Raw genomic sequence first — 17,368 nt, forward strand, 5'->3', positions numbered from 1 at the left:
GAGAGTGGCATGGACATATATAAACTACCAAATGTAAAATAGATAGTTAGTGGGAAGCAGCCGCATAGCACAGGGAGATCAGCTCGGTGCTTTGTGACCGCCTGGAGTGGTGCGATAGGGAGGGTGGGAGGGAGGGAGACACAGGAGGGAAGAGATGTGGGAACATATGTATATGTATAACTGATTCACTTTGTTATAAAGCAGAAACTAACACACCATTGTAAAGCAATTATACTCCAATAAAGATGTTAAAAAAAAAGGTCTCATTAAAAGACGTCAACAGGTAAAGGACTATGAAAGAGCAGACTGACCTTTTTTACATCCCTCACCAGCAAATGAAGTGTGTTCGGTGGACCCAGTCTCTGAAAGAGAAACATTCAGCCGTATTAAATATGTTTTTCTGTTCAACTTTTGGAGTAAAATCCAACTCTACTTTATAGAATTAATGAAGTCCTGTGTCTTTTACAAGACAGGACTAGGACTGGTCATGGGTAAGAAGTATCCCACATGTTCAAAAATATGTTAAATACCTTTTATTGAATTATTTTAAAGAGCATCTTAGGACGTACTATATTTTCTTAACAGTTCATCAAGCTTCAGCAAGCAACCACCCAGGACCACTTGTGCTACTTAAAATTTTAGAATGGGGAAGGAAATGTACATTCTCAAAATTCACATGGTAATAATAAAAGCCAAGAGGATTTCATCCAAACACTTTCATTCTAATATCAGGAGCTCCTTGCTGTGCAAACTCAGTTTTCCATTTTTCACCGAAGCCTCTTAAAACGTGGGAGTCCCCAGGAACAAATGACTGCTCACCCCGGGATCTTTTCACTCTGCTAATGACTCCGGGGGCTGGACTCTTTGTATAAACTTGTCCTCGTGCACCACCCCTGAGTTAATGCTACAGACGGGGGTGCTGGCTAGCATGGTGGCGGTGGGTGAAGATGGGACCATCCGCCGAGCCCGCGTGTCAGGTGAGAGCAGTCGTCCTTAAATGATGGACCTCCCGCTGAAGCCGTGTTCTGATGGGGATGCTCCTCCAAGTGCATTCTTGCACCCCCAGGGCTAGCTCCCCTCCGCCCTCCCTCCTCCTGGACCACTCACGGTGTTATAAAGCTCTTCCAGCCTCGGGATGGTGAGAAAATGCTGCATGTTGACTCCATTTTCAATCAGGAGCTTCACAAAGTCTACTCGATCTAAGACCAGCGCGTCCAACATGGCCTGCTCCAGAGCGTTCACCTGTGCGAGCCCAGGAGAGGGGCGTGAGTGCCTCAGCAGGGACAGGGACACTGGGCAGGGGACCCTGGAAGCTCTCAGAAAGCCTCTTCAGGCCCCCAGACCCAGAGCATCCTGAACAAGGCTCTCTTTACCTTTTGTCCTGAGTAAACATGCCCCATTGGCCCCTCCTTCCTTCTCAGTTTGTCCCTAGGTGTCATATCAAAGCATCACAGATGGATACATTTAACACAAAGTGAAAAATGTTCAAAATGACAGCCAAACTGGTGGCTCTCTAGTTATCAGGTTTTTTAAAAAAATTAAAATAGAGTTGATTAGCTTTTCTTGTAATGTAAACATGAGAAGGAAATTCAAAATAAAACTGCAATCAGTGCTTGAGTCTCCAAGCTCGGATCTCCATATACAATGTTTTTTTGAGGTGGTAGACTGTAACATTTTATCTACTATTAGTTATCATTTGTGTCTCTACCCTTCAACAATGGTGGAACCTGCAGCGCTCAATGTAACGTGAGGTTTTGCTGGGGAGAATGTTTCCTTGACTGAGAACTACCCCCTGTGGGCATGCCACGGGCCACCAGGGTGAGTGACTGCGATGATGCCATTCACAGGGCACCGCAGAGGCCCAGCGCCCTGTCTTGCTGTGTCCTGACAGCAGCAAGGCCAGAACCACAGGTGCTGCGTGTCTCAGCCTCCCAGCCCAGCCGACTGCAGTTACCCATGCATCCCTATCACAGGCTCCATCTTTTGTCCCTGAGCTGCATTTATTCACGATTGATTTGTTTCCCGTGTTTCCACGCAACAAACATCCAAATGTCTGCAGGCGGAGAAAGGCACTGGGGGGCAAGGTGGCCCGGGCCTCCCCTGTGAGTGACTTCATTCTCCCCCAAAGCAGGACCATTTGGCGTTTGTGACATCCTGCCAGCCACTTGAAATACTGACACTGTCCCATCAATGCTTCATCACTGCCTCCTGGGCTCGGGGCCCCGGGTGGGGCTGCGGCAGAGGCAGCAAGAACTGCCCCCTTCCCTGGAGGAGGGTGACTGGCTCCAAGGTCCCCAGGAGCCTGGGAAACGGGAGCAGACACGTCCCACGTACCCAGTTCAGCAGCTCGAGCTTCCGGGGGTCAGTTTCTTCCTCCACCTCCTCTTTCACCTTCCCTTTCTTCTTGCCTTTTCCTTTTCCTCTGCCCCCCTTGGTGGTCCCTGTGGGTGGCTTCTTCTCCTTCTCCATGGCCTTGCTATCCGTTGGGGGGGCCAGGCTTCCCAGGGGCTGCAGTCCACAGCAGGCAGAGTTGGGAAAGGGATTAAAGCCAACCCATGTCCCAGGACAAGTGCACAGACCGCCCCTCCCCTCTACATGCACACGCTCGCACACACATGCACATACATAGGTACACATGCACCCACATACAGGTGCACATGCACACACAGGTGCACACACAGATACACATGCACACACTTGTGCAAACATGAGCACCCATGCACAGACATGCACGCAGGCACACATACTTGTGACTACACACACGCACACATACTCAGCTGTTGCAGGCCTGGCTGCCTGATGGAGAAGCTCCTGATTTCGTGACCGTCTGTTACTTATATGCTTGATGAAGTGCACTCATGTACTTAAAGTGGCTGAAGTTTTGACTGAGCGTGTTTTTGCCCGAAGGAAAGGGTGCTGAGAGGTAAGTTTAAAGGCGCCAAAGAGAAGTGTCTGTGACAGCTGATGAAGACCAGAGAAGACAATTGTGAAGGGGTCAGGGCTTCCCTGGTGGTGCAGTGGTTAAGAACCCACCTGCCAATGCAGGGGACACGGGTTTGAGCCCTGGTCCGGGAAGATCCCACATGCCACGGAGCGACTAAGCCTATGTGCCACAGCTACTGAGCCTGCGCTCTAGAACCTGTGAGCCACAACTACTGAGCCTGGGTGCCACAACTACTGAAGCCCGTGCGCCTAGAGCCCGTGCTCTGCATTAAAGAGAAGCCACCACAATGAGAAGCCCGCGCACCACAACGAAAAGTAGCCCCCGCTCGCCGCAACGAGAGAAAGCCCATGGGCAGCAGTGAAGACCCAACGCAGCCAAAAATAAATATATTAAATAAATAAATTGAAAAAAAAAAGAATTCTAGAAAGACTACAGAGTCATAGGCACATAGTTGATGGAGAACTTCAACTATTAAAGGAAGACCTGAGAGACCGTATACTTGATTGTGGGGGAGACAAAGAAGGACTTTTGGTTCCAGGTTGTGGTCTTGATCTCGTGTTTCCTGCTTTCCCTCTCTTCCCATGGAAATGATAGCAGGAAACAGAGGACTATGGAAAAGAAAAATTCATTTCAGGGAGAAGAGGCAGACCAGAGCCATTAAGATGTTTCTGGAAATGCTGTTGGGTAGTTAAAGCTGTGGTGAGGCAGCTGAAGCCCAGGATGAGTAATGTGGGGGTAATAGTGGAGGTGGGACCAGATTTCCAAAGAGGGAGAGTAAATGGTGGGTAGAAAGCATGGTGATTAGTAAAGGACTGTCTACAGAGCAGGAGACCACCCATCCCCTCTCGTATGTCACGCCCCCTCCCCAGTGGGTAGGTGCAGAGCAACTCTACTCCTGGGCTTCACCCCAGGCAGAACCCGGAAGAATGTCTGCTGAAGAATTGGGCGGGTCCTTGCACTGTTGGTGGGAATGTAAATTGATACAGCCAATTTGGAGAACAGTATGGAGGTTCCTTAAAAAACTAAAAATAGAACTACCATATGACCCAGCAATCCCACTACTGGGCATATACCCTGAGAAAACCATAATTCAAAAAGAGTCATGTACCACAATGTTCACTGCAGCTCTATTTACAATAGCCAGGACATGGAAGCAACTTAAGTGTCCATCGACAGATGAATGGATAAAGAAGATGTGGCACATATATACAAATGGAATATTACTCAGCCATAAAAAGAAACAAAATTGAGTTATTTGTAGTGAGGTGGATGGACCTAGAGTCTGTCATACAGAGTGAAGTCAGCCAGAAAGAGAAAAACAAATACCATATGCTAACCATATATATGGAATCTAAAAAAAAAAAAAAAGATTATGAAGAACCTAGGGACAAGACAGGAATAAAGATGCAGATGTAGAGAATGGACTTGAGGACATGGGGAGGGGGAAGGGTAAGCTGGGACAAAGTGAGAGTGGCATTGACATATATACACTACCAAATATAAAATAGATTGCTAGTGGGAAGCAGCTGCGTAGCACAGAGAGATTAGCTCGGTGTTTTGTGACCACTTAGAGGGGTGGGATGGGGAGGGTGGGAGGGAGACACAAGAGGGAGGCAATATGGGGATATATGTATATGTATAGCTGATTCACTTTGTTATAAAGCAGAAGCTAACACACCATTGTAAAGCAATTATACTCCAATAAAGATGTTAAAAAAAAAAAAGGGAGGGCCTGCATAGGGAGGTCCAGCGCCACACCAGCCTGCTCCAATCTGCAGAGAACAAAGAAAAGCTGTTCAGTAGACAACCCCCTCCTAAATGGGGGACTCTTGGTCAGTCCTCCCAGGGAGGAGAAAAACCTATTTGTAAAATAGGCTCCTTCTACTAATTATTCTGTCCCATCCCTCACTCTGAAATGGGGATAGGCAAGCAAGGACCTGCAACAGAAAAGGACAAAATGAACAATGGTAACAGCTGACCAGGGAGAAAATAGAGATAATTCAGGGAACAGGAGAGGACTTAAAAAAAGTACAGTTTGTATCCTCAGATATTGCATTCATGAGATGAAAACAGGCTGACATGAAAATGGAACCATCAGAAAACAAGAAAGCTTTCTCAGACATCAAAAATAGGATTGCCTGGGCTTCCCCGGTGGCGCAGTGGTTGAGAGTCCACCTGCCGATGCAGGGGACACAGGTTTGTGCCCCGGTCCAGGAAGATCCCACATGCCGCGGAGCGGCTGGGCCCGTGAGTCATGGCCGCTGAGCCTGTGCGTCCGGAGCCTGTGCTCCGCAACGGGAGAGGCCACAACAGTGAGAGGCCCGCGTACCGCAAAAAAAAAAAAAAAAAAAAAAAGGATTGCCTACATTTAAAAAAATAGCACAAAAAAATGCTAAGGAAAAAGTTGTGATTTCCAAAAACCTACAGCAAAATGATAGAGAGACAGAAATGATAAAATGGAGGATCAGCCCAAGGGGACCAACATTTGCTTAACTTATAGGAATTCCAGAGGAAGAGAAAGAGAGAAAATGAAGGCTGAAATACTCAAAGAAGCGGTAGAAGAAAATTTCACAGAGCTGGGGAAAGACTTGGGTCTTTATCATAAAGGGGCCTCTGACAGCCAAGCAGAATGAATGGCACATGAGTGGCCATATGAGTCCTTGAGTTTGCTGTCTCTGTACATTTCATTCTCATTTGTTTGAAATAGAACACATGTCCTTCTGAAATTTCTAAACACTGAAGATAAAGAGCAGACCTCAAACTACATCTGAGAAAAGACAGTGGTTCATCTTAATTGGAGGAGGATCACATGGCAACCATGAGCCTGGTGTGTGGCAGAGTGTTTTCAGACGTGTAAAGACAGAGAATGGTTATCTTCCCACACATGTTCATGAAAAAAATTACTTGAAGATCTACTGCAGCGAAATGAAAAAGAAATCTGAGAGAGAGGAAGACGTGGAATGTGGGAAGAACTGAGCCTGTCTGACAACACACTGCAGGGGTGTCTGATGTGGTCAGCCGCACAGCAAACTTTGAGAGCATCCAGAGAAACACGAGGCTTTGAAAGATTCTACAAGAAGAAAGGGAACTGCACTCAGTGGACAGTAATAATTAAAAGAACAGATCATCTTAATGATGTGAGGCATATGCTATGAAGAAAAAAGAGAATCAATTTGGAAATGCAAGGGAAAGCAAACATCTAGCTATTCAAATAAGTCATGGTCCAAATATGAAGGAAACTCAAAGGTCCCATAATTTTAAACAATGGATGGACTGTAGAAACCTTGATGCCTGTTGTATTTTCCTTTGTGTGGCCCAGGTGATTGACCCAGGGCTACCTTTCTTTCTCTTTGAGTTCAGCCATAATGTTAGGTTCAGCAGTGAACAATCCGTACAGAATCACAGTAAAGTCTTCTGTTTTCTCCATTTTTAGAATCAACATAAAGGCCTAGTATGCGGGGTGGGGGTGGGTGAAGTGGATGAAGATAGTGAAAAGATACAAACATCCAGTTATACAATAAATGTCTTGGGATGCAATGTACAGCATGGTGACTACAGCTAATAATACTGTATTGTGTATTTGAAAGGTGCTAAGAGAGTAGATCTTAAAAGTTCTTATTACAAGAGAAAACACTGTAACTGTGTGTGGTGATGGATGTTCACTAGACTTATTGTAGTGATCATTTCATAATTTATACAAATATCGAATCTTTGTACACCTGAAACTAATACATCATACGTCAATTATATCTCAATTAAAAAATATAAACAATGAGGACCTACTGTATAGCACAGGGAACGAGATTCAATATCTTATAATAAGCTTTAATGGATAAGAATCTGAAAAAGATTATATACATAATAACTGAATTATATATGTGCTGTACACCTGAAACTAACACAACATTGTAAATCAACTATACTTCAATTTTTTAAAAAAGAAAAAATATGCATGTCTTAAATAAGAATTATATTAGAAATTTATTTGAAGCTTGTCCCTCCTTTATTGAGGGACAAAATGCTACAGCTGCCTTGGAAAACAGACACGCAGTTTCTTAAAAAGGTAAACATACATTTTCCATGTACCTGGCAAATCCATTCCTAGCTATCGACTGAAGAGAAATGGAAACATACGTCCACATAAGACCTGCCCATAAATGTACACAGCAACATAATTCATTGTTCTCAGTCAAGAACTGGAAGCAAATACCCACTTAAAAAATAAAAATAAAAATCCAGGTAAAAAAATAAAAATAAAAAGGACCACTATGAAAATGTGATGATTAAAGAGTGAGACATAAACAGACCTGAGTGAGGATTACAGAACGAGGTGTAAACATCAACCATCTCCATCATGTAGAAGATGAGGTTGACCCAAGTAGGAACATTGACGGTGTAGGGAAAGGAAGGTGATGTGTAGAGCCACTAATTTCCTCACTTTACAACGTGGGAGCCTAACGTTAATGAAGCAAGTTGATGTTTCAAAGCTATCATGATAACCAATAAGAGAATTAAACATACAGCCATCAAACGCAGGAGGGGCAAAGCAGGCAGGGCAAGCGAGCTACTGCCTTCTCTTTCCAAGTGGAGAATTGAAAGACACATCTACACGTGATTAATCGAGAAAGTGATAAAACGTGTTATGTCAACGAACAGAGGCCACCGTCAGGAAAACAGAACACGGGGACAGTTGAGTGCCTGTGGGAGGTGGGGTGTGAGGGCTCTGTTTTTCATGGTACTCTGCTCTGTTATTTGCTTTTCAAACCGCATTTATGCGTCCACTGGATAACAGAAAGCAAAAAACACTAAGCGACATGAAAAAGGAGGTTGGAGAATATTTAATGCCAACATAACAGTGAAAAAATGAAATTATAAAACACACACGGTATTGCTGAATTTTTCTATGGGGGGCAGTCATGAGTGATTGTTTCTTTCATCTTGCCTGTCTGTATTTTCTACGCTTTCTGGAAATTACTTATTGCTTTTGTAACAAGAAGACGGACGAAGGCCGTTGCTTCAGGCCAGGTAGGGCCTGCGTGTGTGGCCCGTTCCCTGGGTCAGGTCCTTTCTGTAATCTTGAAAGCCTGGCCCTCTCTGTGTGGCTGACTCAGGACCTCGTCCTCAGAAAGCTGCCGCTCGAAAAGAAAAAAAAGCAAACAAAAGCCGGGATCCCTCTTACTGAGTAGCTGGTCTTGGGAGCTCATAACAGAGCCCTTTTTTGCAATCCTTTCTGGAATCTCTTAGATTCTCTGCCACAGCAAGCTGCCTCATAACCATTCATGGAGCAATTCACTTTGCTCTCAAGTCCTCTACCAAGAGTGTTAAAACCAGGAGATTCAAAAGGAATTAAAATATTTAAGGTGTTGTGCTATTCTTCTTAATTTGCGTAGTTCAGTATAAACAACAGGCACAAACCACACCCCCCAACCCTGTATCTTATTCCTTTAATACACTCATCTGATTCCTTAAATTCTTCACGCTAATTAAATAAAGGGTGAGTGTGAAAAATGAAATGCCTTTTGCAGGGATATACCAGGCCGGTTTTGAGAAATATGGTTTTTAAAGTCCAACATGAACCCTCTAGATATTCCAAACTCCTTTTGAAGCAGCAGAGCCTGTTCTGCAAACAAAAATTTACCCTGAGTCCCAATCTACAAAACCCATCCAAGAAGCTGCTTTTTTAAAAAAAATAATTTTTAAAAATTGAAGTATAGTTGACTTACAATGTTAATTTCTGCTATACAGTTATAAACATATATATATATATATATATATATATATATACACTCTTTTTCATATTCTTTTCCATTATGGTTTACCCCAGGATATTGAATATAGTTCCCCTTGCTATACAGTAGGACCTTGTTGTCCATCCATTCTATATATAATAGTTTGCATCTGCTAATCCCAACCTCCCAATCCATCCCTCCCCACACCCCTCCCCCTTGGCAACCACAAGTCTGTAAAGAAGCTGCTTTGATTGAAGGAGTGGGAGGCTAAAAGCTGCTGATCACCCCACACACACCACACCACACCCACGTACAACCACACACACACACAGATCCCACGGACATACACCACATGCACGGTAAACCACAGCACAATCACACACCACACATCCACACACACATTTAACAACCTACACACGTGCTACACACAGATACACACACACAATACACCAAATCACACACACACACACCACATCCCAAAGACTATACACAAAGGTCACACTCACAGAGTCCCCTAGGCCTCCGGGGTTTCATGGAACATAATTTGAAAAATTAATGCTTTCAATGCAATCATTGTATTTCATTTTAACGAGCTATTTTCTTTCTTCTTTTTCTTTAAAAGGGTAAAAACCCATGTTCACCAGCAATGATAAAATATTTAGTGCTCTTTCTTCAAGAGCACTGGTTTGAATCTGAAGTTAGTGCTAGGAGCTCTTCTTGCTGGTTCTTTGAAATGAAACAGCAACATTTCCTAATAATCCTAAAGATTAGACATCGGGTCATCAGAAAGCCCAGATAACTTCCTGAGATCCACGACACAAGGGAGAACATATTAATGCATCCTCTGTACAAAGTCATGACAAATGGTATGAATTGAAAAACACTTAGTTTCACCGGCCAGCGGGGCCCAAAGACGAAGATCTGGCTCCGAGCTATGTCCACGCGGTTCCAGGCCAGCGCCAAGCTCAGCTGGTCCCGAGCCGATGCATTTGTGCCTGGAAGGCAAGAGATGGGGCACTACTCACTCCATGCCTGGGTCGCCTGGGGGTGACAGGGGCTGGGTGGGGAACACAGGCTTCCCCAGGCTGGCTCAGCATCAGCCTGGAAATAAGCACGGCTGCCTTTTCTCTGGCCCCTGAGGGATCACTCAGGCCCCAAAGCCGAGGACCAGCTCAGCACTACCAAGCAGCCAGCCTGATGGTGACCCCCGCCCCTTTCCTCCAGCCCCCTCCCCTTCCCAGTGGAGCAGAGAGGTGACCCCATGCGCAGCCAGGTGGCAGCTGTCGTTAGGAGTGGGCCGGGGAAACTGGACAGAGCACTGCGAGATGCAGGGATCGCAAATGAAAAATAATTTCACGCTTACCCTCTGTGAGTTCAAACCTGTAATGAGCTAGTTACAGACAGAAACTGGTTCTTGACTTCAGCCCATCATGGTCCATTGGCCCGTCAAGAAAAGTCCCCCTCCCAAGAAACCCATTTCGAGCCCGATCGTTTTACCACGGCTTTATCCTGAGATAATTTCTAGGCAGCCTGGCGGGCTCGGGGTTCCATCCCCAGCAGACACAGTTCCCGGCGGGAGGAGCGGGGAGGGGTTTCCCAGCCACAAGCAGAGCTCCGGGGAGGCCAGCACGAAAGGACAGGAGTGGCTGTTTCCTGAGAGCTCACCTTTCAGCAGGGCGGTTAAAATTGCCATTTCGATGTCTTGCTGACCCTCGGAACCCATTCTAAACACAGTGACCTGAAAACAGATTAATCGTGAAAAGACTGAGTAAAGCAAAGTGGAAAACAAGAGGGAGAATTGGGGAGTTGCTTAAAAAGGACCACAAACAAGATCTGGCATGACAGATGAATGGATAAAGAAGATGTGGCACATGTATACAATGGAATATTACTCAGCCATAAAAAGAAATGAAATTGAGTTATTTGTAGTGAGGTGGATGGACCGAGAGTCTGTCATTCAGAGCGAAGTAAGTCAGAAAGAGAAAAGCAAATACCATATGCTAACACATATATATGGAATCTAAAAAATAATGGTTCTGATGAACCTAGAGGCAGGACAGGAATAAAGACACAGACGTAGAGAATGGACTTGAGGACATGGGGAGGGGCGAGGATTAGCTGGGACAAAGTGAGACAGGAGCATGGACATATATACACTACCAAATGTAAAACAGATAGCTAGTGGGAAGCAGCTGCATAGCACAGGGAGATCAGCTCAGTGCTTTGTGATCACCGAGAGCGGTGGGATAGGGAAGGTGGGAGGGAGACACAAGAGGGAGGGGATATGGGGATATATGTATACATATAGCTGATTCACTTTGTTATACAGCAGAAACTAACACAACACTAAAGCAATTATACTCCAATAAAGATATTAAAATAAATGAATGACTAAATAAATAAAAAGGACCACAGAGTCTGACGCTAATGCAGCAATCCCGAGAGCAACATGATTTTGCACCAGGTGCTTCTGATTCAGAGAGAACAGCATTGCTCGTCCTGATTTTGAATCCTTGCCTGGATCATATTTTATTCTTTACCCCATCTGGAGCTGAGGGAGCTCATGCAGGATGTACATGTCAATATCTAAATGGCTCTTGAAGATGACAAAGTCATCTCTACTCAGATTTGATATATCTGTAGGAAACCTGTAGATTTAGAATTTCGAAGAGGCTGTCTTCTGTGCGACAAGAGTGCCTCTTCCTTATAAGCGTAACTAAGGAGGCAAAGAGTGGGAGAAAATGAGTGTATTTGGTAGAATTTTGTAAGTACACCTGAAAGCATGGCACGTGTCACTCCTTGATGCTTTGAATCTGATTGATATCATGAGCCTCAGAATTGTGGGATGTGGCCTGAAGTGCCCTGACATTTACAAGATCTGAAGCACCCGTGTCCCTCTTCCGAAGAGAATCTGCCTATGCTTAGCCTGCTTCCCGCACATGGACAGAACCACCAGTTGGGTCAGGAGCTGTAAAATGCCTCTTGGAAAAGGGTGAATGGAAATAGGAACTACTCCATCCTGCACACATGGGCAGAATTAGAAAGGAAACATAATTCTCTCTGTGGAGCACTTGGGAAGTCAACTCAAGACGCTTACAAGTTCTTTCTTTTTCATGCACTCCATGATCATCGCAAAGAGCTGATGCGATTGTGTCTTGTTGTAATTAAATGTTTTCTGAATGGTAACTAGAAGCTGGTCTCTGAGGGAGTCATTGATTATCCTGTTAGAAGGAAACGGGAAAGAGAAGAAAACAACACAGGTGAAATCTGTACGTGAATAAATCAGACATCTCTATGCCCGTCTGGTACCTTTGATTTGAAACTTTATCATTGGAGGATATCCCAGGATAGCAGACCCAAAAGGACTACAGTCAAAAACTGTGTTCACACTTGTCCTAAATTCCAGGCTTGTTGAAAAACTTACAAGGGAAAATGCAGTTGGGAGAGAGCATTTTCCCTCCTGAGAAAGAATCCGTAAGAAACACCACGCTCCTCAGAGCTCCCTCACTTGCTGACCTTGGGAAGTGGGAGAGGAGGGCTAGTAAGTCTTCCTTCTTTTACATTTTTGGAACAGCTAGATGGATCACGATTTCCTCTGGGCCTAACAAGAAGGCATTCAAAACCCCACCTTTTGTAACATATCAGAAATCTTACCCTCCTTCTTCAGAGTACTTGTGTGCAAAAGACAGGATGTCCGAGGCCCGGCCACTGCCGTCGCAGACCACCACGGGGACCGGAGGCTCTTCTCGGAGATACTCCAGGACCATGGAAACCACGTTCGGGCCCCCTTCCACCACGAGGCCCACGACGGGCACACCCTGCCCCAGTCCTGCAACACACACCACATCCACCTTCAGACCACGGTCATGGCCCCATCCAAGTGTTACCGACCAGGGTTCTTGGCCTTCCCCAATCAATAGAAATTGACCAGAAGCCAGACAAGAAATTCAGGCAAGGCTTTATTGGGGCGCCTGCTGCAGCAGCGGGAAGTGGGAACAAACAACAGGCTCCCTTGCTCCCCGAGGGGGGGCAAGCTTGTTCCTTATATGGGGTGAGGGGGGCGTGTCCATGGGTCAGGCTGGAGGGGTGGCTTAGGTGTGTTTTGTGCAGGGGGCATGCGCAGTACCCTGTTTTTGCTCCGGACACCCTGTTTTTGCTCCAGGCTCTTCAAAAGTGGCTGTGAGATTTTTTGGTCTCTTTGTATCTTTTAGGTCCAGAATTTGCCCCAACTGCCCGCATGAAAGCAGTTATTTTCAGTCCCATACAGTTTCTTAGTATTTTGTTACTCCTGGAGAGGTGTGTCCATGTGCAAGCATTGCAGCACTGCAGCAAAGGGTCCCAGGTCCCAGCCTGTCTCAAGAGCACTCACTCTAATTCCTGAAACATGGTGAAGAGGAAAACCTTTAGGCCTGGAAGTATGCTTATATGGAGTTAGTGTTCACCAGTAGACTTGAAGGAACTCAGGATGTGATGACTGTTTACATTCTTTTATTCAAACCCCATATTATAGCCTTACTGGAAGAAGCAGAGCCTTTAAATTACAAACTTTCCAAAACATGTGGTTCAACTCCATGTATCACTCAACTGGCTTACGGACTACTTCAAGGTGAGATGTGAGAAACACGGGAGGCTCTTCTTGCTAAAAGAATACCTCCCTGCTGCCTTGCCCCAGGTGAAGTTCCCACCCTGGATGGCTGTCCCTTCAAGAATGACACAGCGAAAGGTGTCTGGAACAGCGATAGGAGAACTCCGTTCAATGCCTGGCCTCACACGTATTAGCCTTATGACATGGGGCCAATCACCAGGCCACCCTGAAGAGCAGGGAACCAACCGTAACAGGTGAATCACCACAGGGCCTCCTCTACCTCCTAAAAGAGCAATAGATATAAAGTATAAGAAACTGTTCAGCTATCAAGGTCCTTGTCAACCTCAAGTGGTGTGTAAGTATGCAGTGTCGTAGTAGGTGTTGATTCAGCCTCTAGGGGCTGGAATAGGCAGTGAGTTATCCAGGAGGGCAAATCTGTAGACCATCATTAGCCCACCAGTTAATACCTTGTACCCAGAGTCCTCCCTCTGTCTCTATGAGATGACAGGACTCTTTGGGAACACGGTAGGACAAGCTGACTTTTGGTGGCAGAACCCGAAGGGAGGGCTCTGGGAAGCAGGAGGTGGCAAGAGCATCCCAAGAACCCAGGATTCCAGGGCAGGGGGAGATAGTGGGAGCGAAGGAGCAGCAGAGGCTGTTGCAGCCAACATAGAAATAAGACTTTTCTGATAGAAAAGGAAAACAAAGAAACAATGAACAGGCTGGGGAAACAGCATAAACAGGCCTGAAAGAGTTAAGTGATCTTGGTTATTTTTTTAGCTGTTACTACTAACAAACACTTGTAGCTAGCCTTATCCTTCATAAAAATAATTACTCTCTGACTCCATGTGAATTGCACTCTGCACTTGGCATTTCTTCTCCCCCTACACTCCCTTGTAGCACTCTTCATTTCAGAAAGAAGATCATGGGCCAATAACTTCAGGGACGCTAGACCTGGTTGCTGAGCTGCCTGACAACCGCTTTGGCTGTAAATTTGCAGAAGAAAAGAAATGCAAGATCTTCATTACTTTGAGCCTTATCACCTACCCCCGACCACAAGCCCTGGGCTATAAAACCTCTCCCTATTCCCCAGGAAGGGGGCACAGTTCTTGAGGCACTAGCCCGCTGTGTTTCCTCTTTGCCTGGCAAAGAATAAAGCTACTCTTTCAATTCTCCTCCAAAACTCTTTCCATATCTCATTTCGGCATTGGTGTACAGAGAGCCAATATTTTGGCATCAAGACAAACTTGCCTATTTCACAATTTTACCCCAAACTGGCTAAAACAGATTATATTCTGAGCATGTTTCACCAGGTGTCCGTTAGTTGTGATGGGAGTTATTTGATCAACATTAATAGATGGTGAATAGGAGATGTGTCCTTGGTCTCACAATTCTGAAGGCCTTTGGATAAAATCTGCCAGCACAGTTAGGAGAAGTTCTAAGAACTTCAAGTGGGGAAATTCAGAGTTTCTGGTTTGCTTCCACGATGCATTTCTACAGTCAGGAGCTCTTAAATATTTTGAACAACTCTGCCATCTCCTACCAGAATAATCTCAGTTAGGTTCATTTCAGCAGCTATGCGTTGACGGTCTGCTTTGTGCCAGGCAGGCGCCTGGCCAAGAGATGCTGGAGAAATAGACCAAGATGACATGGACCCTGCCCTTGAGATTTCCAACCCCAGCAAGGCTTGACATTTGAGATCTTCGGGACTCCGGTGGCCAAATCACCTTCTTTTCTAGAAACAGAGGAGAACTGGTTCTTCGTGGTTTAGGCTGGACCCCTGAAACTCCGTGCCGTGGGAGGTGACAACTGAGCACCCCTTTGCTGTCCCTGCCCTACTCAGAACCCTAGGCAAAGGATGACAAAGGGAAGCCCACAGGTCACACGGCCAGGGGAGGCTGGTCGGTGTGAACGCGCACACGGCCAAGACAGCAAAAATGTGCGAACCATCAGCCAGGGAGCTGATACCCAGAAACCCACCACTTGTCATGGCAGACCGTCATTCTAACCACGTGGCAGTCTCACAGACCCTTTAATTATGCTTTAAAATGACCATTTCCCAGGCCTAGACTGTCTTTCGCAATCTTACCAGTAATGGTTACAACAAAATACTCTTTAAGATCATTCAGCAATTGCTTGACAGTAAGAATCACTGAGTTATGAACTCAGTGCCCCAAGAGGTGACACCAGCTATTTTAATTCTAACCAGTTGTTATGATCGTTTCATCTGACTGAGGTCCATTCCTTTCTCTCTAGCTTGACCTCAGCATCCTCCTGGACCAGCATGGGGTGGGGGGCGCCCTGTTGGGAGCAGCCAGCTCCTGCAGGCCTCTCCAGAGGCCTCCCCACCTGGCCCATCTCTGGTGAGAGACCCAGAGCTACTGAGATATTTAATTTAATGAACTCAGAGCATGTAGTTGATAGAAGGAATCATACCAAGCCTTTGAGTGACCAATGTGTTTCCTGTTCAGACATTTAAAAAGTTTGGGATTAGCAGAGGCAAACCATTATCAATAGGATGGATAAACAACAAGGTCCTACAGTATAGCACAGGGAACTATATTCGATATCCTGGAATAAAACATAATGGAAAGAATGTGAAAAAGAATATATATATGTATAACTTAGTCACTTTGCTGTACAGAAGAAATTAACACAGCATTCATTATAAATCAGCTATACTCCAATAAAATTTAAAAAACTAACTATAATCATTATAAGGAATGAAAACCACTGGCAATGTGGCGGGAGATGCCACCACTGTGAAAACGGCTGTGGGGCTGTTTCTCGGGTCCACTCTCCTCGTGAACTTGAGACAAAGCATCACAGCCCAGCTCAGTGACTTGGTAGGTGGCTAAGGGAAAGGGTCTTGCTAAGTCACCTCCTGATGGTCACAGAAGAGTCAAGGTGAAGGCTCTAAATACCCTCAGGTACTCTCTCTTCCACCTGGTTTTCAGGGCAGCAGCGGCAGCCCAGTGGCCGTGGCCAGAACTTACTTGTGTTGATCTTCTGCAGAGAGATGTGCTTCTCCAGCTGCCTTCTCAGCATCACCTCGGCACCATACTTGCCCAGGGTGCCATTGTCAGCCAGGATGAAGTGCGTGTGCGAGTTGTTGAGCACAGACAGCTTACTCAGGGGGTTGGACATGGTCTGGTACACCCGTGTCACCTGACGAAATACACAGCACAAGTCAGAGCTGCAAAACTTGGACAGTAAGACAGGGGAAGCAAGAATATATGGATGTGGAGCGACAGCTTCACCTAATTGTGCACTTCAACCTACTCTCTCTTCCCTAGCCTCTCTATTGAAGGATTTTTTCTGTAAATTTTTATATCAAATTAGAAAAAATTATTTTAGATCATGACAACCCAACAGATCATGATGACCCGGCAAGTACACTCCCGGGCACTTACTGCAGAGAGAGGAAAACTTACATTAATACAAAATCCTGTACACAAAAGTTTATGGCAGCTTCATTTGCAGTAGCCAAACTGGAAACAACCCAGATAGGCTTCAACAGATAAATGGTACATCCATACGGTGGGACCCCACTCAACAATAAAAAGGAGTAAACTGTTGATACATGCAACCATTTGGATGGATTTCCAGAGAATTAAGTGGCAAGTAAAAAGCCAGCCCTCAAAGGTTACATACTGTACGATCCCATTTACATAACATTCTTGAAATGATACAACTGTAGGATGAAGGGCAGATGAGTGGCTCCCGGGGTTAAGGCAGGAGTGGAAGCAGGAGGGAATCGGGTATGGATATTGAAGGGCAACATGAAACAACAAGGTCTTACGGTATAGCACAGGGAAGTATATTCAGTGTCCTATGATAAACCATAATGGAAAAGAATATGAAAAAAAACAATGTGTGTGTGTGTATATATATATACACACACGTATACAATGTATATGTGTGTATATATATGCGTATATATACATATATATACGCATATATATATGCAACAGCAGAAATTAACACAATATTGTAAATCAACTATACTTCAATAAAAAAACGAATGAATGAAAAGGGCAACATGAGGGCTCCTAGTAGATGTTCTGCATCTTGACTAGACTGACATCAATTATCCTGGTTTTGATCTTG

At 45.2% G+C, this 17,368-nt stretch overlaps 1 protein-coding gene across 1 annotated transcript in view; it reads right to left on the minus strand.

Moving 5' to 3' along the window:
- TRPM1 (transient receptor potential cation channel subfamily M member 1) overlaps positions 1-17,368 on the minus strand; it is a 139,897-nt gene that overhangs the window by 52,604 nt on the left and 69,925 nt on the right. Inside the window, exons 11-18 of the mRNA XM_060002502.1 lie at positions 16,255-16,426; positions 12,328-12,502; positions 11,771-11,894; positions 10,339-10,411; positions 9,568-9,668; positions 2,335-2,508; positions 1,108-1,242; positions 312-362 (exon numbers count right to left, since the gene is read on the minus strand). Coding sequence (XP_059858485.1) covers positions 312-362; positions 1,108-1,242; positions 2,335-2,508; positions 9,568-9,668; positions 10,339-10,411; positions 11,771-11,894; positions 12,328-12,502; positions 16,255-16,426 — 1,005 coding nt within the window. The remainder of the gene's footprint in view (positions 1-311; positions 363-1,107; positions 1,243-2,334; positions 2,509-9,567; positions 9,669-10,338; positions 10,412-11,770; positions 11,895-12,327; positions 12,503-16,254; positions 16,427-17,368) is intronic.

The sequence above is a fragment of the Delphinus delphis genome, chromosome 2 (genome assembly GCF_949987515.2).
Source record: "Delphinus delphis chromosome 2, mDelDel1.2, whole genome shotgun sequence".
Classification (NCBI taxonomy): Eukaryota; Metazoa; Chordata; class Mammalia; order Artiodactyla; family Delphinidae; genus Delphinus; species Delphinus delphis.